The 24,759-nt window shown below is 47.7% G+C and overlaps 2 protein-coding genes across 5 annotated transcripts in view; one reads left to right on the forward strand and one right to left on the reverse strand.

The window, feature by feature from the left end:
- The first annotated feature begins 1,974 nt into the window (after positions 1-1,974).
- On the forward strand, positions 1,975-9,057 carry NCF2 (neutrophil cytosolic factor 2). Of its 2 annotated transcripts, XM_042819616.1 has the most exons (15): positions 1,975-2,163; positions 2,255-2,337; positions 2,530-2,638; positions 3,279-3,413; positions 3,523-3,630; positions 4,284-4,343; positions 4,829-4,872; positions 5,072-5,213; positions 5,605-5,667; positions 6,184-6,259; positions 7,171-7,214; positions 7,621-7,772; positions 7,841-7,952; positions 8,096-8,252; positions 8,814-9,057. In XM_042819616.1, the coding sequence occupies exons 1-15, from the start codon at positions 1,990-1,992 to the stop codon at positions 8,909-8,911; spliced, it is 1,557 nt and encodes a 518-aa protein (XP_042675550.1). In that variant the 5' UTR covers positions 1,975-1,989; the 3' UTR covers positions 8,912-9,057. The 2 variants fall into 2 exon arrangements, with proteins under 2 accessions (XP_042675550.1, XP_042675549.1); XM_042819615.1 differs by having other exon boundaries at positions 8,096-8,899.
- A 949-nt stretch (positions 9,058-10,006) lies between these two features.
- Positions 10,007-24,759, reverse strand: part of SMG7 (SMG7 nonsense mediated mRNA decay factor) — a 29,790-nt gene continuing 15,037 nt past the window's right edge. For 2 of the 3 annotated variants that reach the window (XM_042819363.1, XM_042819362.1), the window contains exons 14-22: positions 22,268-22,412; positions 20,720-21,108; positions 18,888-19,253; positions 17,170-17,319; positions 15,031-15,111; positions 14,294-14,453; positions 12,859-13,029; positions 12,618-12,766; positions 10,007-12,127 (exon numbers count right to left, since the gene is read on the reverse strand). In XM_042819363.1, coding sequence (XP_042675297.1) covers positions 12,014-12,127; positions 12,618-12,766; positions 12,859-13,029; positions 14,294-14,453; positions 15,031-15,111; positions 17,170-17,319; positions 18,888-19,253; positions 20,720-21,108; positions 22,268-22,412 — 1,725 coding nt within the window. In that variant the 3' untranslated portion in view covers positions 10,007-12,013. The remainder of the gene's footprint in view (positions 12,128-12,617; positions 12,767-12,858; positions 13,030-14,293; positions 14,454-15,030; positions 15,112-17,169; positions 17,320-18,887; positions 19,254-20,719; positions 21,109-22,267; positions 22,413-24,759) is intronic. The other variant, XM_042819364.1, reaches the window with a different exon arrangement.

A 24,759-nucleotide genomic window follows, 5' to 3' on the forward strand; every position in this document is an offset into this window, starting at 1 on the left:
TTTTTTTTTTTTTTTTTTTTTTTTTTTGTAATAAAGACCAGACAAATAAATCGTCACTGAATATTTACTTGGAGTCTGAAATATCTTGAGGCTAACTTCTTTTTAATTCTGCAGGCAGCTGAATGCAAGGGCTGACCAAAGATAAAAAGCAAGCCCTAGAGCTTCTCCCCTCCATTATTTATCTTGCTAAGCTTGCTTTCTAGCAGATGTTTCTCCTTTAAATCATGGCAATACGTGGCATACAAGAAAATCTGAGGTTGTTTCAAGACATTTTAACAACAGGAGATGTTCCAAACCAGGATTGCTAGAGGTGTCCCTGCCTGCACTCAGACTTGAACCATGGAGTGATGTTCTCAACCACTGATGCTGTATGCCTTCCCTAAAGGAGAAAAACAGTGAGGCGGGGTTGTTGCAGGGGGTGAAAGTCCTGATCTCGTGGTTGGGATTGTGTTCATCTCTGGCATCTCCAGGGGATGAACCTGTAATCAACTTTCCAAAACCAATCAAAGTCACAGTGGACCGGCTCCCTCTGTGTGGCATTGGACTAACAAAGGCAGCGGAAGAGCAATCTTCAGGTTTTCCAGATTCCCCTCAGGGTGTGCTATGAAGTATTTAGGAACGGTTATAAAGACGTGTTTATTTTGTTCCTGTGTGCTCAGGGATGCACAAAATGAGCCTGCCTGCAGGCGCAGCGTAGGAGGGCAGAGCTGAGGGAAGGCCTCTCTTCTGCTGACTGCTGCTGACTGAAACGGGAAGGGGCAGTGAGCTCAGGAGCACGCTGTGCTCACATCACAGCACGGTGCATCATGCTGGCCCTGCTCACCCATCTGCCTCCACAGCAGCGTCACATGATGGGCACACTCCTATCCCTGGAAATGCAGATGTAGGACACGAGGAAGTGCTGATCTGGGCTCTTTTTGTGTCTCTTCACTCCAGCAATGATGATAAAACCATGCATATTGCAGTGCAAACTTAAAGGCGACTACTGCACACTCGATGGATTTCAGGCAGTCCTGTGCCATTCCTACCAGCTCTCAGTGACTTGTGCTTGTGCTTCAAGGGGCTCACAATGCAGATGATAACATCCACATTCCTCACTTCAGACAAGAAAAAGGTTTCTCCTTCTACTAAACTGAGAGAAAGGGGAACAAGAGGCTTGCTCTGTTACTAGAAAGGCAGTGCTTATCACAGCTTCAAAATTGGAAGCTGTATGTGAGGTTAAAATTATCAGAAGGAGCAGTTGCAGTGTGCACTTGCTGTGCTTCGGATCTCATCTGTGTGCAAAATGCAGGTGAAATGAGCACTTTCCACAGGAGGGATCTCACATCCTCCCTCGCATCGCTGGCTCCAGTTCTGGGATCAACCTGGGCTAGCAGATAGCCCAGCCAGCAGGGCAGCACCCCAACAGGGGGGAACCATTGCTGGATGGGAGTGTGAGAGCAGAGCCCTGCAGGGAGGCCATGAGGGTGCACGGAAGTCTGCAGATGCGCTCTATCACACTCTTCAAACCCAGCCCTCAGCAGATCAGGTTTCTTCTGAGCAGTAGAGCAGAAGTCTCCTCCGCGCTCTCCCTCCTGCTGTTGGCATTATCTATGGGGAAGCCTGCATAAATACACAAGGCAAAGTCTTGCTGACAGCTTTCAGATTCTTACGAAACGCTTATGATGGGCTGCAGCACTCACCAAACAGCTTTGCAAGGCCAACCTCAAGCCAATAAACCCCTCCTCTGCCGGCACCCCCACACAAAGCCCCCAGAAGCACAACCCGAGGAGGAGAAGCTGCAATGCAGGCACAGCCCCGAGTGGAAGCCCGTAGCAGCAGGGCAGTTCCACTTCCCCATCTCGGGGCCACGCTACTCTGACACCACCAGGGCCACTTCCTGGTGGGTTTGTGACACCAGGCAGGCCGTGGGAAGGCAGACGTGCAGCCGGGAGGGGCTGGGAGAGGGAGGCAGACACCGCAGGGAAGGCTGGGCGCACCGCGTCCATCATGTCGCTGGTGGAGACCATCCGGCTGTGGCAGGAGGGGGTGTGTGCTGCGGATGGCAAGGAGTGGCACGCAGCCCTGAAGGCCTTCACCGCCATCCAGAACCCACCGGCCAAAATCTGCTTCAACATCGGCTGCACCCACCTGGTCCTGGGGCAGCTGGCCGAGGCAGAGGAGGTAAGGCACAGCTCCCAATGCTGTGGGGACATGTCGCCCAGTTCTCCTTGCAGATGTTCCCTTCTCGCTCCTCTTGCCCCGTTCCCTGCAGGCGCTCACCCAGAGCATCAGCTGTGACAAGCACCTGGCCGTGGCCTACTTCCAGCGGGGAAACGTCTTCTACAAGAGACACAAGTGAGTGCATGGCTTTGGTTTTACCCCCCCCCCCCCCCCCATCCGGTGGGTGGCGGTTGGCTGAGCAGCCGTGGGCAGTGTGGGGGGACGAGGACTCAGCCCTGAGGTGAAGTGCTTACGTGGGCTACCAGAACACCGTCACGAGGAGGTGGAGGGGCCTTGGGAGCCTCTACCTCGTCCTCTCCTCCCCAGCTATGAAATGGCCATGAAGGATTTCAAGGAGGCTCTGGCCCAGCTGCGAGGCAACCAGCTCATTGACTACAAGATCCTGGGGCTGCGCTACAGGCTCTTCGCTTGTGAGGTGATGGAAACCAAACGGTGTTTCAGTCTCGGTCAACAAAATCCAGGGAAAATGCACACAATGGTTTTTCACTGGACTCTTCATGTCCAGAGAATGGCATGGAGCTGCTTGGGGTGTGGAGCACAGCGCGATGGGGAGCAGCTGAGGGAATGGGACGGGGCAGAGTGGAGAAGAGGAGCTCAGGGGAGACTTCACTGCTCTGCAACTGCCTGAAAGGAGGCTGTGGTGAGGTGGGGTCGGCCTCTGCTCCCATGTAACTGCAATTGGATGAGAGGGAATGGCCTTGAGTTGTGCCAGGGGATGTTCAGGTTAGATATTAGGAACATTTCTCCTCTGAAAGAGTGGTGATGCAGTGGCACAGGCTGCCCAGGGAGGTGTTGGAGTCACCATTCCTGAAGGTGTCCAAGATGTGGCACTGAGGGACGTGGTTAGTGAGCATGATGGGGATGGACTTTGTGAACTGAGATGTCTTTTCCAACCTGAAGGATTCTACGATTCATGCCTTGCAAAAAAATCAAGCATTCTAGAGTAGGAATAGAGAGCTGGTGTTACCCAAGATGTCATCAGGGTAGCAAAAAACACCCGCAGCAAGGGTCTAGTGCCTCTAAAAGACCATTCTCTGGCTCCCATCCCTCTGCAGATCCTTTACAACATCGCACTGGTGTATGCCAGCACGGAGGACTGGAAGAAAGCTGAGGAGCACCTGACACTGGCAATGAGCTCAAAGAGTGAGCACCAGCACAACAAGATTGACAGGGCAATGGAAGCCATCTTGGTGAGGAGCAGCAGGTCTCAGCTCAGTGCCTGCCTATGGAGGTCCATGACTAGATGATCTTAAAAGGCTTTTCCAACCTTAATGGTTCTTTGATTTCTCCCTGCTACAGAAGCAGAAGCTCTATGAGCCAGTGGCAATTCCCACAGGGAAGCTGTTTCGACCAAATGAAAAGCAAGTTGCTCAGCTGGAGAAGAAGGACTACCTGGGAAAAGCCATGGTAAGAAAGGAGCATTAATGCAAGCCACGTCTGCAGGCTGAAGAGAGATGCCGATTGCCCTCTCTGCCTTACAGCCACCAAGAACTGAGCTGTGCTTGCTGAGCACAGAGATGCAAAGCCAGCCCAAACCTTGGGGATGCTGCAGGCACCAGGACTATGTAGGAATAGCAGAGTTAAGCTCACAGAAACACCCTTTTATCTGTGTGGCTCAGCATGGCCCATTTTCACTTTCCTTAATGAGAAGTGAGGGATGGTCACTCAGTGGTGAGATGGGAAGGTCCCACTGGAGCTTCAAACCAAGCCAAGATATTTGGTGCACAAGGGAAGAAAAAAAAAAAAAAGGAATTTATTTAAAATCTGACACCCGCAAGTAACCTCCAGTACTGGCTCTGCTCAGCCTGAAGCAGCTCAGACAATTGAGCAGGGCTTCTCCCACATTACTGTGGAAGGTCCAAGCACGGGGGTGCACCCTCAAGCTCAGGCACTGGGAGGCAGAATGGACACCCCAGTGCCAGCGCTGCCAGGGAAAGCAAACCCAGAGCACCCATACCCAAAGAGGTTGACTTGGATGGAAGCAAAGGAGGACAGTGGATGTCAGAGATCAGAGGTCTAAGAGGATCACCAAGTCACAGCATGTCTTCCTTTGGCTGTAGGTGGTGGCATCCGTGGTGGACAAGGACAGTTTTTCAGGATTTGCTCCCCTCCAACCGCAGGTAAGGAATCAGTGCCCTGCAGTCCATGTGGTGCAGAGAGCTTCAAGCATACACAGGGATACCAAGCAGAACTTTGGGCATACTTGGGGGTGGGGGACATCTGGATGAGAATGGTGAGCAATAAGCAGCGTCACCACCCCAAACTTCCTACCACGGCCAGGGTGAGGAGGAAGCTACTCCCACATCCCAGCTGCTTCCTTCACCAGAGGTCACAGCCCAAGCCCACTCATATCTGAGCTGAGGTTATGGGGAAGCCAGGCCCTGAGCCATGGGTGGGCCTTTGGGAGCTCGGGGAGGTGACAAACCCTCCCGTAAGATTCATAAGGGCTGAGTGGAGAAGGAAACTAATGACCTGATACCAGTGTGAGAAGGAGGGACCCACGCAGGGAGGACAACAGGCACGGGAAAGGACTGCAGGACGTTTCTGCAAAGCAACCCAAATCCTCCAGATTATGACGGATTTCCTTCTGTCTTCTTGTTCACAGGCTTCTGGGCCTCCCCCCAGGCCCAAGACACCAGAAATCCTCAGGTAGGTCGGATGAAACATCGGCAGCATTGCTAACAAACAGCCTGGTGCAGCAGCCATGTCCTGCACCATCCAGCTGAGTGAGTGTTCAGAATCAGTGGGAGAGAGGAGGAGAGAAATGAGGGAGCAGAGCTTAGGCCCCCTGTGAGGTAAAGCAGCGGCATCACCTCCCCTCCTGACATGATGCTGGCTTCCATTCCAGGGCTCTTGAAGGGCAGCCGCACCGCGTCCTGTATGAGTTCATACCTGAAACTGCTGAGGAGCTGCAGGTCCTGCCTGGAAACATCGTCTTTGTCCTGAAGAAAGAGAAGGACAACTGGGCTACGGTGATGTTTAACGGAAAGGTATGGGGGTCTGCTGGCACAAAGGGACTACAGAGGACTGGTAGGGCAATAATGGGGTTTCTGAACCCAGTTTCCTTGCATCCTGTATTGAAGTCTGAGGGCAGATGGCTATAGGCTGGTAGAAGGAACCTCCTGGTGTCCTGCTCCTGTTGCTCCTACCAGGCAGGGGCCAGATGTGCTGCTTTGCTTGCCTGACCACGTGTTCCCAAGCTGCCCATCATAAGTACCACACAGAAATCATTCCCTTATCTTCAGTCTCCTGGATGGTCAAGTAATCATCTCAAGATGATTCAAGGCTATTCACAGGGCTGAAACTAGACGACCTTTTCACCCCAGGCAGCCACTAACCCCTGAGTCCCAACAATGCTCCTCCCTTGTCTCTTCCCTGCAGAAAGGGATTGTCCCCTGCAACTTCCTTGAGCCCATGGAGCTCCAGCACAAGCTGCACGTCCAGGTAAGGAGCCCAGGAGAAGCTGGTGGCCCCAGGACATCACATAGATCACCCAGCAGGACCCATGCCTCAAACCTTTCTTCCTTTCAATGCTGGGGGACTCCTGGTTTTATGGCCATTTCAGCACAAGCTCAGAGCCTGCAAAATCTGTGCAGATGCCGTGCTGATGATCCCTGGGGAGGGAGGTGGTAGCCCTGGGGAGGTGAAGGGGCAGTGAATTCACCCTGCAATTCACTGATTCAAAACTCCAAACACACCTTGAGAAAACAGGTCTGGACATACTCATCAGACACTGCTTCCTAAACAGCACTGTCTTCTGAAAAACTGTCCTTGTTTGCTCTCACAGAGACCAGAACTGCCCTGTTCCACCCCGAATCAATGGACAGTAGGCAGAACTCAGCCCCAGGACTCCTGCCTCGAATGGCAGGAGGGGGTCCCCAAGGCAGCAGCACCCCGGGGACTGTACATGCTCCCCTAGGGATGCTGAGTGCCAGTGCTGCCCTTTTCCTATCGGCACAGGATGAAGCCCCACCTGAGCTTGACATCCCTGAGCCACCCAGCAGCGCTGCTCCAAAGCCCCGGCGGCCAGCACCAGGTCAGTGTAAGGAGGGAAGGAACGGGGGAAGCTGTAGGGACAGTCTCTTGTTATACTGTGTCCTATGGAGAACCAGGGCTGGGGGCCATCCCTGCTTCTTTTGGGTTGCGGGCATTAAAAGAGGAGGCAATACTGCAACTGCAGCACTGAGGATGGAACAAAATAAAGCTCGAGGTCCCCTTTTTGCTTTTAATTAGGGCAGCAGCTAATGGAAAAAAGGGCCTAGGGAAAGCAGCAGGGCAAGTGACCCAGCTTGCATAAGACCCAGAGCAGAATGTGAATTACAGGCTTCTCCGTAAAGCAGGGCAGCTGGGATTATCTTAGTGCTAGGCCAAATTCTAGGGAGCTACAGGAAGGAGATGTGGCTGGTGTGTCTCAGCACCTGGGGCAGGGGTGGTGGCACCAGGGCCACACAGATGCTTGAACGTGGTGAACCAAGGCAGGCACTGCCAGCTGAAAGTGTGGCTTAGGGCTCCTGTTTTGTCTGCAAATTCCCATATTTAAGGTTATTAGCTGCCAGAAGCAGCCGTGTGACGGTGGGCAAGATAGATCATTGTTTGTGCTTGCAAATGCACTGATATGTCAAAGCCCATTGAGGAACTGCATCCCACCTAAAGTTCCAATTCCTACAAACACAGAACAGGCCCTACCATGTGAGCACCTGAAATACAGCAGGCAAGGCAGAGCCCTAACCTCTTTTCTCAGTGGTTACTGAAGAATCCCACAGAAGAACCTCATTGCAGCTGATACCGATCTGTTCGAGCAACCACAGCTGGCTTCAGGGCTGGGAGGTGCTGCTGTAGATAACAGTGGGTGTTGAAGGGCTGAGAGGATCTGGAAACACATTTAAGCCCACAGCAGTAATGCTTATGCTGTTCCACTTGTTGACCTACCTTATCCTGCCTCCTCAGACTTCGTTCCTGTTTCATCAACGCAGCAGAGAGAAGCCAATAAGGTAAGACCTTGTGCTGTGGTGGAAGGCAGAGCCCAGATCTGCGTTACGTACAGCTTGGGAGGTCTCTTCCAGGAGAAGCAGTATCCCAAATGAGAACAAGTGCAGAGGGGTGGGGGCACACCTTGAGCCCGGTCACTGGGAAGCCACACTGCGGTCACTAGGTGCCCAGTGCATTGCTGCATTCACTGCCAGGTCAAACCCAGGGCAGGCAACCAGCCACACGTGCAGCATAGCTTTAGTGGCCTGCTCCAGAAGTATTGAGGACTGCCAGCATTCAGTGAGATGGTTTCTTGAGCTCAGCTGTCACTCAGCAGTCCTATGCCCCAGTTCCTTTCCCTGCCCATAGCCAAGCTCCCCATGCTGTGGGAGCAGGGAGATCCCTGATGCCTCAATTCCCCACCTGCAGGAAACCGAACCGGCCGTCCCCAAGCCCTACGTTCTCAAGGTGCATTACAAATACACAGTCGCCACGCAAGTCAAGCCAGACCTGTCCTACAAGGAGCTCCTGGACCTGGTTTGCGACAAGCTGGAGCTGCAGCCTGAGCACACAATGCTGAGGTGAGAACTGCCTGCTGCAGGAGCTGAGTTTTTGTGGCTGTCCCCTTACCTGTTCCTCCGGTGCCCAGGTACAAGCCTGCAGTTAGCAGAGAGCTGGTGACTCTGAGCACACAGAACCTAGAGGCAGCATGGAACCACAGCAAGGATCGGTGCCTGACGGTGTGGTGCGACTGCACAGAGGTCAGCAGCAGCGACCAGCTCTTCTGCTGGTGCTGGCAAGGGGCTCACTGGCACAGGCTGAAGCCTAAGCAGAGCTTATCTGTCACGTTCTGGTGCAAAGCAGGAGCCACAGGGTGACTTCACCAGCTTCTTTCCTGCCCTAGGGAGAGGGATTCTTACTTGACAGCAAACCAGAGGAGTCGCAGAAGGCAACAGCAGAGACGGGACCAACCCAAGTGGTAGCACAGTACAGTTATGAGGCCACCCAGCCCGAAGACCTGGAGTTTCAGGCTGGAGATGTGATACTTGTTTTATCCAAAGGTAACTGTGCTCCTGCCACTGCAGGAGATGGGAGGGAAAGCATGGGCCTGGCTCCAAGGTGCCAAACACATATCGGCCTGTGCCATAGGATGCTGCTCCTGCAAACTGCAGTCTGCCACCTCCAGGTGGAAAATGGGGCGAGAAGGTTTGCATCGAATGCAAAGGCTTCAGACCAGTAAGAAAACGTCACAGGGACAGCAGGTGGAAGCCAAGGGAAAGGACACACAACCTGCTGTCCTAACAATTGCAAGATGGGAGAGTTTCACTTCAGCTGTCTTCAAGCTCGCTGATCAGTGTATTCTTGCTTCCTTCTGACCCTGCACCATGCCCAGAGCGCTGTCATTCCAATTCCTCTCACTTGGCACCCTTTCCTGGCTGCTTTTCTTTTGAGGTTTTTCTTACCTCATAAACTTTGCTGTCTCTCTCTCTCTCCTGCACTCTTCCTCCCCGCCTCCTGTCACCTCTTCACCAGGCTATTTACCTGCAGATGATCTTAAAATGGGTAACCGTGCTCCTGCACATCCCTAGGGTGACAAAAATGGTGTCAATTTTATCTTGCAGTGAATGAAGACTGGTTGGAAGGACAATGCAATGGCAAGATAGGCATCTTCCCCTCTGCTTTTGTTTGTGATGGTAACACTAAAGACCCAGAGATCTGATTTCAGAAGTGTAAGGAGACATGGACACTGAAAGAAATTAAGAATTCAAATGTTGCAACTAAGAAGTTCCCACATTAATCACTGCATCTGAATAGATGAATAGAATATTATTGCTACATGTATTAAAATCTTCATTTTTGTGTGTGTGTTACCTTTTGTGTTGCTATGTATAAAACACATTAAAAAAAAAGTCACTAGCAATCTCCCTGCTAGGAGTACAGTCAGTCCCAAGGACTGTGCTTACCATCAGGCTTGGTAGCAGCAGCTCTACCCCACTCACCTGCCCTGGGCAGAGCTTCCACAAGGTAAATCAGCCGCTTGCCCAAGGAGGCTGTGGATGCCCCATCCCTGCAGGCATTCAAGGCCAGGCTGGATGTGGCTCTGAGCAGCCTGGTCTGCTGGTTGGAGACCCTGCACATAGCAGGGGGTTGGAACTGGATGAGCATTGTGGTCCTTTTCAACTCGGGCCATGCTGTGGTTCTGTGAAAATCAATGGAAAAGCAGGGAAAAACAGACTGGGGAGCTCGGGAAACTTTGGACCAGGAACTTGCAAAGAGAATCTACTTCCTTAAAACATCACTGCTATCCTCAAGAGCTGAAATAAGAGACACCATGCAGCCTCACCCTGCACCAATCAACACTTATCCTATACAACCCCATTACCTAAATCTCATATTTATTTTAAAAGGAACTTACTCCGGATTTAAAAAAAAAAAAAAAAAAGAAAACAACCTCATGACCTCTCAAAACTGGAGCAGTGCAGGTGCCATCCCGATTTACAGCAGGGCCACAGCAGAAGGCTGTGTGTCCTTCAGCTCCTGCTGCCTGTGCTCTAATCAGATTTAAGCTCTGGAAGCTGCTACCATCCCAGCCTTTTGGTTCCATACATAAAACACATTGTACTGCACAGCACAAAACCACGATCCAATTATTTGCACTGAGCCCAAGCCAGAATCTCTGCAGTTTATTTTTCTTTCAAACTGGAAAAAAAAAAATTAAAGTTTGAACCTTCTTCCAATTTCTCCAGAAAAATAACGTGTTTTTCAAAGCCTGCAGCTGAATTACATGGGGAAATAAACGTAACACACAGACCCGCATGGAGAGAACATGGTTTAATTAAAGGCAAAGCTGATTTCAGCAGCTGCAGTTCTTGCACAGACAGACAAAAAACACAAAAAAAGCTTACGACACAAACCAGTTTCTGTTGGGGTCCCTTCCCTCACTCCCCCGTGCGCCAGAGGGCGGGATGGGAGTCCCAGCCGAGAGCCAGCCGTGTTCCTGACACCGGGTTCTCATGCACAAGTGGAGCAGTGCGTTGGGACCTGGCACTGCCAGGAGTGAGGTGGTGAACCTGGTCAGCTCGCTGAGGTGCAAGAGTCAGCGGCACTTCTAACACTGGAATGTCGCAGCTGCCGGGGGCACGGCTCAATACACAAACTGAGGGGCTGGGATGGGGAAGGGGGAGGGAGGGGGCTTAGTCAGTATTAGCATTGGGTGGAAACTTCACTTTTTGGACTTTTTAAAAGGAAATACATCTTCAAAATGCAACAAAGAACAGTGATGTTGCGAAGGTGGAGAACGTGGGGGAGCTGCTCATGCCCTCAGAAGGGTACTGGGCCTCAGTTTTCCCTTTTTACGTTCTTTGGGGCCGCCCGGACTCCAGTGTCACTTAAGCTCCTGCGTGTGCTTTGCTTTGCAGCTGACTTACAGCCCAGAGATCCTGAATCATCACACAAACCCCTATTGCTAAACACAGCAAACGGACATTGAGATCGCTTCCCTGGGAAACCTAACAAAAATGCTGTCTTTTTCTTTAATGACGTTTCCAGTCTTCCTTCCCCCTAAATAAATAGCAAATAAAACATTTTCTTTTCCCTTCTGCATCTTTTCATATGCGAACAGCACTATGCTTCTTCCGTGCGCGGGTTACACACGCGTGTCCGTGGCACCTCAGATCTCCTTCTAGAACTGGAAGTTGAGGGCTGCTGCTGGGAGGGCGGGGGACGGGTTTCTGCAGAGCTGGTGTATGCCTGTGGGGTTCGTACACTCCACACTGTCCAGGCTGACTGTCGTCTTTACCCAGTCCTGCTGGACTCCTGATTACTTTCTGCAAGATGTTGCACATTGGCGATAAAACTACTAGCATCCAGCAAAGATGGAAGGATGGGGAGAGAAAGAAAAAATGAAAAACACTGAAAGCTTTCTACCTACCTATTAAAATGAGTCAGGCTGTGAATGCACAGAGCAGCCTGCCCTTTGCGGGGCTAGCCACTTTGCTACAGTAAAATGTACAGGAATCAAACATTAATTTAAAACCCCATAGCAGTTAACTTGCTCGTCCAGCAGAGTGCTGCAATGCCCCACGTCACCCATTACAGCTCAAACACCTACTGAGAGGAGGGCATTTCATGCTGGAGTCTCTAACCCACCCGTGGGCCAGCCAAAGCCTTTGAGTGAAAGGTGAAGTGGTGTCAAGTGCCAGACTCTCCTTCATGAAACTCCTTTGCTAGCCCAGGAGATAGAGCCCCACCTTGCCACCAACCACCTCTGACTGGAGCAGCAGCTGGGGCTTTCACTGCTACACACTGACTACAAAGCACATCTGTGTACGGAAGAATTCAGTGTGATCTTACTACTGAGATAGTAATAAAGATGTTTAGGAGTAATTTCAACTACATTCTCAGTCAGCAAAGCAATCATTAATGGATTCCTATTTTATATCCCCAAAGAGAGGAAAAGGATTGAGAAGTTCTCATTAGCTTCTCCCATCTGCCCTTCGTTCTCAGCTTTTGCTTCCCATGTGGCTGGGGACATGCACGATGGAGAAGGTGAGAGGCGGTGATATCGGGTCACTGAGTGAGACAAACAGCAGTTCCTCTCTCCCTCCAGAGGGCCCAGGGATTGGGAGAGTTCCTGATGTTGTTTGCTTGCACTGCAGACGTTTTGTGCACACTCAGTGGGTTGGTGGAGCACTTACGCCCTCCTGACAGCAAGGAACAGAAGAGAGGGCTGCCACCTGCACAGGACTGTGTGGGCCAGTCCTGCAAACCCAACATGCCATGGTTTATGGAGCCTTGGTTTGCAAGGGTTGCCACCTCGTTCTCAATGCGGCGGGTTCATGGCGCCTTGTCCACGTTGCTGCTTCTGCTTCTGCTGCATTAACAGCTGCTCCAGGGCCGAGGGTCCAGGGTGCATCATGGAACTGGACCAGATGGACTAAAAACAAACAGTCAACACTAGCACCTCCTGGTTTGAGGCAGACCTTTCCTTTCAGGTGAAAAAGCAGAAACTGTTCTGTGTTCTCTCTTCCCTTTGCAACTCATACCTGTCCTGTCATGAAAGTTACCCAGACTTCAAGAGAAGGCCTTCTGAAGAGAGGCTCCCCTTGAAGATCACCCTTGCCTCGTGAACGGAAAAATCTATCGCACATTAACAATCTCTAATTTTAGACTGGTCAAAGCAAATGTTATTTCTCCCAGTTCTGCCAGCCTGTTCTTGTTCCACAAAATATTCAAGAACAGCAGAACTGCAGAACTGTGACATCTCTTAGCACTGGTCACACCTCCCACCCTGCTCTGGATCTGCAGGAAAAAACCTTCAAGGTCCCAGTGAACTCGGACGCAGTGCACACTGCCTGTATCCCATAACACCACACCCTTTCCATAGGCAAGCACCCATGCCCGAGCACAGCTTCAGTTCAACACACCTTTAGGCTCTCCATGAGCACAGCTGAGGAGTCCTCCATGGCGGGGCCCTGGGCTGCCCAGGTGCCACTGGGAGCGCTGGACTGGTGCCAGCTGCTCTCTGAGGATGAGGACGTGGCTGGGAGGTAGTCCAGACCAAACCCTCCCATCGCTGAAATGGGGAAGAGAGACAAATTCAAACAAATCTATTGCAAAACAAACGCTGACAGCTGGCTTCTTCCAGGCCTGGAATGCAGCACTTGCCTGGCTTATCTGTTTTCCAGCGGTCTGCGATTCTTCTGTCTCTGTTGTCTGGAGTCCCAATAGGTCCAAAGTTGGAGAAGGGAACAGAATTGTGATTATGGGTTGGAGGGGAGCTTGGCAAGCTGCTGGGGTTGGAGGAGTGAGGAGACTGGCTGGCTGGTGTCGAGTGATCTGATGGTTAGAAGGCAAGAGGAAAAAGGTGAAGATGAGGAGCTTCCTCATTCTGACTTTCTTAGTGCTGCTAACGATTCTGCCATCACCATTTTTTCCAATGCTGAAGGCCTGTTTTTATTCCTTCACATGAGTGTAATGCAAATTCCTAAATTCTAAGTGGAAATGTTTGTGCATATAAAAAAAAACAGTATGACTGTTTAATGCATACGTGCACTTAGAAAAACAAAAAACAACCTCAAGAGGGTTGGCTAACAGATTAAGCTTTCCCCAAGTTTCTTGGGCACCTTTTCTCAAACCAAAGCAATAAAAATCCTATCTCCAAGCTCCACAAGCCAATATAAAATAACTTTAGATCTCAAGGAGCTTTAAGTTCACAACTCAAATTTGAAAGTTTCACATTTCTGTGAATCTGAAAGTAATTCAGACCAGAACCAAACACCGAGCAAAGGAGGAGGCTGACATGGGAGTGTGTGCAGGCAGAGTGCTACCTAAAGAGAACCAGCAGAGCAGGGCACCAGGAAGCTACGTGATCTCAAATGAGGTGAAGTGAAAGCTTAAAAGCTGTAACCATGTCCTGCCATTACCCCTACTAGCATTAAGGCCCTCTGCAGCTCCCTCCATTTCATCTACAGCAGTCACTTCTGGTTTGTTGCAAAAGTTTCACTATGACCAAGCAACATCTGCAGGGGACAAGTTATTTAAAATCCTCTCATTTGTTAGACTCAGCTGACTCCTTCCTTCCTCTCACACTCTGCTGGATTTTTAGTGAGGGTAAAGCCATGACAATTCTAATGTATTTATGCCCTTCAGAAAATGGTTAAAGAAAATGCTAGTTTGCTTTGTAGGCTGCTTCAAAAAAAGAACTGTCATATTCTACTCCTCACTCTTTACAGTTTCTCTTTCAAATATCAGCATTATGAAATCTAGTTCTTCCTGCTTTTTCCAAGGAAACAACACTAAAAGCAGACATTTTAAAAATTAAGTCCTACTCCCAAGTACTTCTGAGGAGTAAGTTGAAAAGATTTCAGGATTTAACACTTCCTGCAACTTTCACCCTGCTCAACCGCTTCAACTAAAATCTGTGCTCTTACACTACAATAGAGACAGAATCCCATCACATTTCAGAGGATATGTAAAGATAAACAGAAACCTTCAGACCTCGTAAAAGATTTTCTTTTTAATTTCTAGTTACAGTTAACTTGGAGTAGGTTCAGAATTAACTCCCATCCTCTTGAAGTCGAGACATTCATGCCAGGATTACCTGAGCTGGCTGGAAGGGATGGAGACCATGGGGTCCCTTCAAAGAGAGAATATAGCGAAGTCTCCTGATGGGCAACTGAAGGGGTGACCTCTGTCTTTGTGCTGGTATTCATATTTTTCCCATATACCTCATTAAACATGCTGTTATTTGGATACCTTTCCTGCAAAGCAAAGAAATAAAAAAGCAAGAGCTTGAGTACAAGATTAATCTGAGAAACAGGTCGCACAAATGAAGCAGTTACAGATCTAAACACTTTTCTAACACCTTTCTCATTCCTCAGAATCTTTTTTGAACATTTACTTGACAAAGTCCATCACATTCTGAATTTCTTCTGCTGGATCGCAATGCCTTCATAAACTTTTCATGCTTCCACTCAAAAGACCCTGCTCAGCAGTTCCTTGGAAGAGAAGAGGCATTCCAACAGTCAGGAATAAAGAAACAACTGTGTCACAAAGCCTGGGGATGAACCCTTTCTCTCAGCAATTCCTCTGAAAGCATCCCAGGAGCTCAACAAGACTCAACAGCACATCTGTGAGCTATAGCTAGGATGAATTTCAGAAGACAATTGATTTTCAAAAACAATAGGAGGCAAAGATCATCTTGCTCATACGGACTAAAATTAGGCACGTGGGTCTCCTTGGTGCTTGCCATTGGTTTGTACCAAAGGATGCGCCTACACATCTAGCTTAAAGGCAGGTTTGAACAGCATAAAGGCTTCCAACTTTGTCATCACGTACCTGGTTAAGAGAAAAGCCACTGAGGGACAGGAAAGATGATGACTGAGACATCAATTCTGACGGTTTCTCCAACAGGGACTTCTTCAAAAACCAAAAGTGGAAGAAGAGCAGTTAGTGTTCAGCAAAGTGAGCAGGAGGAAAGTAAGCTATGAAGAGCTACCAAAGTATACTTGGTCGTGTTTAAGGGCTCTTGTATTTCAGCCTTGGTACCCTGGAAGATGAGGTGACCAAGCAAAAAACAGAAGATCACAAGTTTCCTTTCTAACTGTAATCATTGCCTAAAATCAACTGGGACAGGTGAGTGTCTCGGGCAAACCCTGCTAACAGAACAGCTTTTAGAATCCTAAGTGCCTTTGGGTCTGACACATCTACAGGGGACATTCCTACCAAAGCTACCAAACCTATGGCTGTGTCAGTGAGACAGGATCCTTTCCAGTGACGTGAGAACTCACCCACACCTGCTGAGACCCTTGTATGTTGCTATTCACTGACAGGACTTTTCAGCTTTGAATGCTCCTGCACACTCTTAGACAGTAAGATTAGCTGCAAATTTAATCGTGTTAAACAGTGCAAGCCTCATCTAGTGCTCTCTCATTTTCATTAAAAATGACTACAGTTAAAAAGCCCCAGTATTTACAGCACAGGTTCCAAAGCTTCCCCTGGTTCCACGTTAAGGTATCGTGGCCTTTTCCATGACCCATTCTATCATCTACACCCCCTCCCATACAGCTGTTATTTGCAGCCTAATGTTTTTCAGCTTCCTTCTTCAGCTCTTATTATCATTAGGTAATAAAAAAAAAATACAGACATGAAGCAAACCTATTTGGGGAAGAAACTGGTTATCACCAAAGCACAAATTACAGCAACATTCTGAAGCTTGCTTGGCAGACAATGAACACCACTGAATTTAGGATCAGGATCACTGAAGTCACAGAATCAGTAAAATCAATTAAAACCACGTATGATCCAGAATTACATCTGTAGTCTCATTCCAAACAAAAGTTCTCTTGCACTCAAACCAGCTTGACGTATCAGATTTTATTATTCCAATAACAAAAACCTGCATTAGTTTTCCTTCTCTACCATCATCTTACTATCTGGAATATCTTTGCTTTTGTCCTATAAGCCTGAGACAAACAGCCTTGTTTCCTTGGCAAGCAGCTCGTAGCTTGTTAGGCTTTCAAAGTGCCAACTCATTACTTTGAAAACACGTTTTAAAAGGCAGACAAAATTCACACTCTGCATATGCACACAGCTTGCACAGAGAAGTGTTTCCTTTGACAGCAGACAGCAATCGTAAGAGCTTCAAAGGAAGCTGTTGAAGAAGCAGCTATTTATTAGTTTCTTAGCAAATTTAAGACGACAGCAATGAGTGCCTGCTTTGCTACTGGCTCCTTGCAATGACATGTAGAAAAACCTGAGGAATGGAGTTATTAAGCAGAAATTCCACGTCAAGCCACAAAGAACTCTTCCTTATTACCACTACATTTCCAAAATACGTGTTTAATGAGTTTGCTCCTAGCTATAGAAGAAAGGCTTACTGCATTTTCAGAGGTAATGTAAAAATTCAGCAGCTCAAAGGCCCTCTAGCTACTGAACTGGGAATACATACACATACAGTAATCTGTCAAAACTTACTGTACTGATATAGGAGTTACTGATTATTTGGACAATTGCTTGCAGTTTTCTTCTAAAACCATCTGGCCCTTTTACAGTCTCTTCTGCATTTAATAGTGTGGCTTCCCCCTGCCATTATGCAATCCTCACAACAAACGACACTCTTGTTCTGATGACTTCCACCATGTACATCCTTATTACCAACCCCAAACAACTGCAGAGGAACAGGCATGTTAAATGACAATCCTGTGTCTTTCCCGTGAACTGTGCTTACAAAAAAAGAAGTCCCAGTTACACTGATTGCTCTCTGGACGTGGACAAAGAGCTGTACTTTGTGCTAAGTCACCTCTGCAGTTATCCAGAGCCAGGAGCCTTGGTCTGAGCTCTCACACAGAGACTGACTCAGTGGTGAGGAGGTAGAGGGGAGGAATGGGGAGGAGAAAGTAACTTCCCATTTCTTACAACTTCATAGAAGAAAGAGATGCCAGTTAGAGAAGCAGCAGTATTAAGTCAAATACATACAAAGAGGCTTCGTCCAGGAAGAGAGGCGAGAGGCCCCAGCAGAGCTGGGTAAAGATCAGGAGGATTAGAGAAAATCAGCTCTTCCTCCTCCTCCAAGGCAGCCAGACTCTTTAACAGGTCCGGAGGAAGCAAAGGGGAGCTCTTGGGGTCCTAGTGACAGAAACGAGCACAGTGAGACAACAGAAGGCAGAACGGGGAAGAGCAAGAGCTGAGAGAGGCTGAAGCAAAGCAGGACGAGAGCAGAGGGGGAGGCAGACTTGTGAGGAGTGCAGAGAGCAGCATGCAGAAGGGTGAGATGAGAAGAGTGCAACAGACGGGTGTGGAGGTGCACAGAGAAAACACTGAGCAGAAAACAAAACCAGCCTAACGTGTGCCAGGAGCGCTGCAGCTGCCTGTGAAGTAAGTGGTACAGCCAAAGTGATGGGCAGCTACTTTTAATTAACACAGCACGTGCTTCCCATTGCGTTACTGACAAATACCAAAATCTGTTTTTTACATTTAAGGACAACGAACATGATTTATTTTTCCTGATAAGATCTTTAATTATTCTTCCAGAGCTGTGAGTAATTTAGGTTTCAACTACGGTTGCATTTGCATCTTCCTTCCTCTGCTTGTGGAACTGAAATCCCGTAAGACTCACTTCTCTGCTCATGGCTACTACACCACAGCACAGCTCCACAGACCAGGCAAAAAAAACGCCCTGCCAAGTGCAAGTAAAACTTGGCATCCCAAGATTTGGAAGGGATGCCTAAAACAAGCAGCGTGGACACTGTCTCTATCCGTATGCAGTGTGCTTGCACCAAGGCAATGCTTTCCTTTTAGGGATGAGAACAAGGCTTTGACCCACTCTCCATCTAAAAGCCACAGCCTGACATCAGGGTAGAGGCAGTCTCTTGGATATTGTCTGGTTTTTCTCCCTGAAGGATAAGCTAAGTGATCCCAGCTGATCTCTTGAACATTGAGTGCATCTACAGAGGCATATCTGACCAGAGGTTTAAAAAAGCCTCTGTTTAAGTTTCCTCATAAACAACATTAGAAGCACTTCCAGACAACTCGAGACTGTTAATAAATAACAAAGATGGCAGGCTTTTTATAAACTGCAGCATGAAGCACAACTGCACAGACAGAAGCAAAGTATTCCATCAGTGCAATCAAGAGCTAAGGAAGGGAGTCGCTCAGCTCTCTTGCTGCATGGTGGGATTTGCAGAGGGGGAAAAGCAAAGAAAAAAAAATCCCACAATGGGGCTGCTCCTACCACCCTTGATTTGTAGCCCAGGCTGAGGCTGCAGTAGCCAAACTATTCAACACACTCAAGGTACTCTGTGGGTGGCAAGAGTTTATTTAAAGGGTAATAACTCAATTGCAATTATTTGGATGGTTTTCATCAGGTGCCAGACAAGAATTTCCCCTGTCAGCTGCCACATTTCTTGACCTGGCAGACACAGTACAGAGATCAGCATCTATATCTACACTGAGCAGAACTTGCACCTCCTTGATTTAAATCTTCAAGAGTCTGATCCCACAACACAGCCTACTGAAGTGGCAAATTCAGTACCATTTGTCAGGATCCCATTTACCAACACCAACATCCAGCTCCCCACTAAATACACTCAGTAACCTGCCTGGGGCTAGAGGGGACTCCTAAACAAAGCACTCCTGCCTGAGCTGTCAGCAATGCCAGAACCTGACTGTTTTTCACTTGTAATACAGATCTTTACCTCAAAGGTCATCCTGGAGACAGCATCCTGCTCTGGACGGAAGACTCCTTGCCGCTTTCCCCTGCGCTCCACATTAGACTGCTGTGCCATCACCCTATTGTCAGCCATGCCAAAGGAAGAGTCCCAGTAATATTCTGGCACCTTGACTTCTGAGGGGTTCTGGTTATATGGCTCCATTGGGAAAGGCTTCATTTTTTTCTCCAGAGGTTGCTGTTGCATCACAGGAGACTGTAATGACTGTTCAAACAATTTTAGAGGATCCTGGGCCTGCAGGTAATAGGACTGCTTTACTGGCATAATCTTCCCCAGTGAACCTTGGACTTGAGGCAGGTTCCAGAGCTGCTTTGATGAGTCTGTCTGTGGAAACTAAGACAAAGACACATGCTTTCATCAGCAGGTAGGAACAATTAATATTAACTGAATGCCTAAATTCATTCAAACTGTTGTTCTAGCCAACCCATTACAGATATATTACAGGCATTCTAATTTGCTACATTACTCACCAACATTCAGACTCGATAGGCATATTAGCCTCAACAAGCTATGTGCCAATAGTCAAGCATAATCCTTACTTGAAGCCAGCACTTAACAGCACATTTATTAAAGTACTGAACTGCTGTCCAGAACAACAGGAGGGTCTTGCCTGTAAGGTCAGACAGGCCAGAATGCAGATTTTGTCAAGCACGTACATACAGAACTAAGTGTGAGGGAACTGAGCCCAACAGAAAGAGTAAGATTCAGACTCCATTCTCACACTTAAGTGAGACATATTTACAAAGACCCAAGAGAAGCACCTCAGAAACATCACCTTCATACCCTGTCCATAAACAGAAACAGATAAAGCAGATTACCATGTACCCAACTTCCCTCTTAATTCAGAACCATAAGTTCATGCCCCCTAAACTTCATCTGTTTATCAAATTCTCCCAGAAGTTTACAGATCAAAATTCCAAAGTAAGATTCTTAACAACAGCTTTTGAAAGATAATCCAGTCACTAATGGTGTTCCTCAGGGGTCAGTGTTGGAGCCAGCCCTGTTTAGTATCTTTACTGATGATCCAGATGAGAGGATTAAGTGCACCCTCAGTAAGTTTGCTGGTGATACCAAGCCGGGAAGAAGTATAAATTCACTTGAGAGCAGGAAGGTCCTTTAGAGGGATCTAGTCAGTCTAAATCAATGGGCTGAGCCCAACTGTGTGAGCTTTAACAAGACCACGTGCTGGGTCCTGCACTTTGGTCACAACAATCCCATGTGTTGCTACAGGCTTGAGGCAGAGTGGTTGGCAAGCTATGTGGAGGAAAAGAATCTGGGGGTGTTAGCTGACAGCTGGCAGAACATGAACCAGGAGCGTCCCAAGCATCCTGGCTTGTGTCAGAAATAGCTTAGTCAGCAGGACCAGGATGTTGATCATCCCCTCTATTCAGCCCTGGTGGGGACATACCTTGAGTGCTGTGTTCAGTTTTGGACCCCTCATTAAAAGAAAGATATAAAGGCCCTGGAGCATGTCCAGAGAAGGGAAACGAAGCTGGTGAAGGGTCTGGAATGAAAATATTGTGAGGAGCAGCTAATTGGGATGGGTCAGTCTGGAGAACAATTGCTCAGGGGCACCTTTTGGCTCTTAACAACTGCCTGGAAGGAGGCTGTGGTGAGGTGGGGGTCAGCATCTACTCCCAGATATCAGCAACAGGACAAGAGGTAATGGCGTTAAGTTGTGCCAGTGAAGGTTCAGATTGGAAATTAGGAAAAATCTCAGAAGAAGCACTGAGTTACTGGAATAGGTTGCTCAGGGAAGTGGTGAAGTCACTGTCCTAGGAGATTCAAGGAAAGCTTACCTGCTGGAACCCAGAGTGGTGTGGCGGACTCTTCCCCAGGCCCTGCACAGCTTTTGTTGGGGACTGTTGTTGCTGTTGCTGGGCCAGAGCTTGGACCTGTAACTGGCTTGCAGATTGTGCTGTTGCCTGAGCTGGTAAAGATGAGAGGGGCTGCTGGGAAGGAGGCGGTGTCTGCTGAGGTCCCTGGGTCATAGGCCCCGGTCCTGAGGGCCGCTGCTGGCTGTAAGGAATGTGGGACTGTTTCCCACCTTGCACCTGGTTTCCTGCAGGCGAGTGAGCCGTGGGCTGGAGGAAGGTTCCTGGGACAGAAACACCACCTGGGAAGGTATACCCTGTGCTCATGGAGAAAGCCACAGGAGGAGGGACAACATAGGTTGGAGGTGGAAACCCTGCAAAAGAAAAATATGCCTTTCATTGCAGTTTCTCATACCAGACAGCTTCCTCAAGAAGAAATTGTTGTGAATTTATTTTGCATATTTACACTATGAGTACAAGAAATAACACCATATATGCACTATAGTGTCCTTTTCTGCCTTTGCAAGTACACAGTTACAATCACAGTTCTCAAGTTTACTGCCAGTATTCCAGGTGCTGATAACAGCCTGTCACAGCAGTATCTGTGAGAACTGCAGGATTTCCATCCCTTTATCTCTGTGCTTTTGTTTTCCTCCACTAACTTTCTCACTCACCATTGTGGTGTTTTTGATGTGTTACCTTTGAAGCTCCTACTCCCTCAATCACACATTTTGAGAAACAAAAGCAATCAATAAGTCTCCTGCCTCCTCCCACAGGATAACTAGTCTCAGGATTAATTTAGATAAGCAGACAGATGGTGAGCAAACCAATCCTCACATCCACAAGATCAATTTCTTCCCCTTAGCTCACTCAAAAAAGCCAGGTTTGGAAGGAAGCTTTAATTCTGTCTACGACAAGCCAGATTTCGTGGTGACTTTAGAAAAAGGGAGGTGCTTCTGTCTTATTCAGCAACTGCACAGAGCAGCTGCTGGAATGATACTGCTCCTTGCTATTCTGTGAGCAAAGATGGACAGCAAGGCATGGCAGGAACACTCCTCAACAAAATGGGAGCATGCAACGCAGCTACAACAGCAGATGACACCACACAAGTAACAGCTTGAAGCGTGAGCATCACTACAAAAGAACTGAGCTATAAAGAAGAAAGCAGTGTGACTGATCTTTTATAATAGTCCTATGCAGAGAGAACGCGTTCTCCTGGGCTTGCAGAAGTCTTTGTCATGTTTTGACTAACTACTGAAACAACCTCCTGTGAAGTGCCTTGATCTTGTACCCACTAAACAAGAAGGAAGGTAGCAGATTTCATGGCAGATCTTGATTCAGATGCATAAGGAATCTTATTCATTTTGTTTCAGTTCTGCTACACCTCTCCTTTACTAGGCTGTAAGAGTCTCAATGTGGGAATGCTCGTTCATTAAAGCAGCTACCACCTTCAGAGGTTATAACAACTAATATTACAGGTTTTTCTTCATAGTCAACAGTAACATCTCACTTTGAACAAACACCACAAATTACCTGGCCGGCTAGGAAGAGGGGGGAAGGCTCCTGGGTGATGAATGGGGATGAACTGCGAACTGCTGGCCTGACTCGGAGTCTGAGTTACAGGTGTTTTCCTGGCTTCGGACACCGGAGTCTTCCTCATCTCTGTCTGGGATTTCACCTAATGCAAAATAAAGCAAGAAGAAGTTAGATTACTTTTCCTGTAATTACCCACATCACAGCTCAAGCCAGAAAAACAAAATCAGGTTGTCTGACAGATAATTTTCTTTTGCCCTCGGTGTTAGGAGGAGGTTTAGAACATCAGAATGCAATTCCTTGCTCTCTGACCTCAGGCAGGTGACTGTCTGTCCTCAGGCACTCCTTGCCTCACGAAAGCACCTGAAAGATAGCTACCCCAAGACTGCAACAGGCTCCTCCTCTAGTGAGGAAGTGGGAAGCAAACATAATATCCTCAGACCATACAAAGGACTTACCAGGCTACTCGCTTGCAGTGCCTTAAAAAAAAAGCTAACAGTGCTATTAATGCTTCTCCTAGGGTGCTGCTACTGCTACTTACCTGCAGCACCTCAACAAACAAACACTACCACCTTCCTACATAACTTTTTCAACCTCCTCACGTGGTGCTGAATATGCACAAACTCCTGAGTATCATGAAATCCTTCTGATCAATGGCATATACAACAAATAGCTGAAGTGCTTAACCTCTTCCAGTTTACTGTGTAACTGCTGTATGTTCTGTTAAAAGAGCTGCACCAGTTAAAGGCAGAGAGAAGAATGTAATGTAATGTTTACCTGATTCTGAGTCAGTTGCAGTCTGGGTCTTCCTGGAGAGGAAGACAGAGGGGAAGACTACTTTCCCTTTCTGTTCAGCTCGGCAGAACTGCCTGGAATGCAAGATGGAGCAGGCAGGAAAAAGACAGCAAGCAAGGAACCCGGGCAATACAGGAAGGGCCCAGGAGCAGACCTGACGCCAAGCCTCAGAGGTGATTGAAAGAAAAGGTGGTGCTTTGTTTTTGTTTTGTTTTTGTTTTTGTTTTTGTTTTTTTTAAATCAGGGGCCAAATGAAAAACACAAACAAAAAGAAAAAAATCAGTGTGGGATTTATTTTAACATTTAGTTCTGCTGATTTAAAAGGACTAAGAGAACAGGCACATCTTTCCAAAACATGACTGGGGTGGCGGGACAGATGCATTCAAATTTTCTTTCAAGTCTTTCTCCCATTTAGAAATTGTGGGAGCACAGTTTCGTTTTCATTTCATTAAAAATATAGGATATGAAACTGGGAGGTTTGGGTGCATTTCTCATCTCCCGTTAGAAAAAGTTGGAAGGTAAGTCCTCCTCCTCATGGTCTGGCTGCTGCTAAATACCATGAATGATGTAGCAACTTCTGCTCCCACTCTCATGCCACGTCTGCTCACTGCCCACCTTTGCCCTTTGTCACATTCTGAACATTTCACTCATATTGTCCCTTTTCTCCACAACAAGCCAAACATTTTTATAACTGATACTGCGTGCATTTTTTCATAGTAACATCAGAATTCAAAGATGCTTTTCTGGCAGTGGGATTTCAAAGTTCTAGCCTACCATATGCTGAAAGCTGCAATAAAACATCCCCAAAGGTGGCTTCTGAAAGCTAAATTACCGGATTTGTTTAATCAAGAAAGACAAATTTCAATTGCTTCCCTTGTTTCTCCTTGATCTCACCTCAGAAGCATCAACACTATCAAACCTTTATATCCCTACTGGTCTCAAGGCTCCCCACCTACTGCCTGGGGAAGGCACCATTTCCTCCCAGTGGCCTTTCAAGATAGCATCACCTTGAGTAAGTTTGCATTATATTTCACTTTGCAGCTAGCATCATCACCTCTAGTGAGCAGAATCAACTTGTTCCACACTCTCATGATCCTGAGCATGCAATTTTCCACAAATCCATGGAACAGGACTAATCACTTCCCTACAACGATCTTAACATTTTTGCTCAGTAGGATCTGCAATGACTATAGCTTTTAGGTTTTGAATGAACTATGAAGTAGATAAAGCTTGAAATTTCAAGGAAGGAGAAAGCAAGTAGACTACTAACTGGTACAAAACCTACACTGGCTTGTTTTCAGCAGGGCAAGGAGAAAACCCTCCCCGTATTCTGCAGATCTGGGTAAATAAGTCCTCCCAGTCGTATTTATATTAAAATAAAACACTGTACTAGTTAATATAACTAGAGCTGATGGGGCTAAAAAGTTAGGGTTAATACCTATGCAACAAGAGATGGACAGTGACCAAACAGATCAGAACGCAGTATGCTACACTTGGGTTTGAAATGTGTTTTTGCTGGTTTTACAAGTCTTAAGACTAAAAAGTCTTAAATATTTGGTAGATCAATTATGTCAAAATGACAGTATCTTCCTTATGCCAAAAAACTGCACATACTTATCAGAACATCATGTTTTTCCAGACTCTGGTCCTTCTTTTTCAAGACTGTGGCACAAACACTGAAACTGAGAGTTATGCTC

This window comes from Centrocercus urophasianus, unplaced genomic scaffold, assembly GCF_019232065.1.
Source record: "Centrocercus urophasianus isolate 14NV4802_14NV808 unplaced genomic scaffold, USGS_Curo_1.0 seq_18, whole genome shotgun sequence".
In the NCBI taxonomy this organism is placed as follows: Eukaryota; Metazoa; Chordata; class Aves; order Galliformes; family Phasianidae; genus Centrocercus; species Centrocercus urophasianus.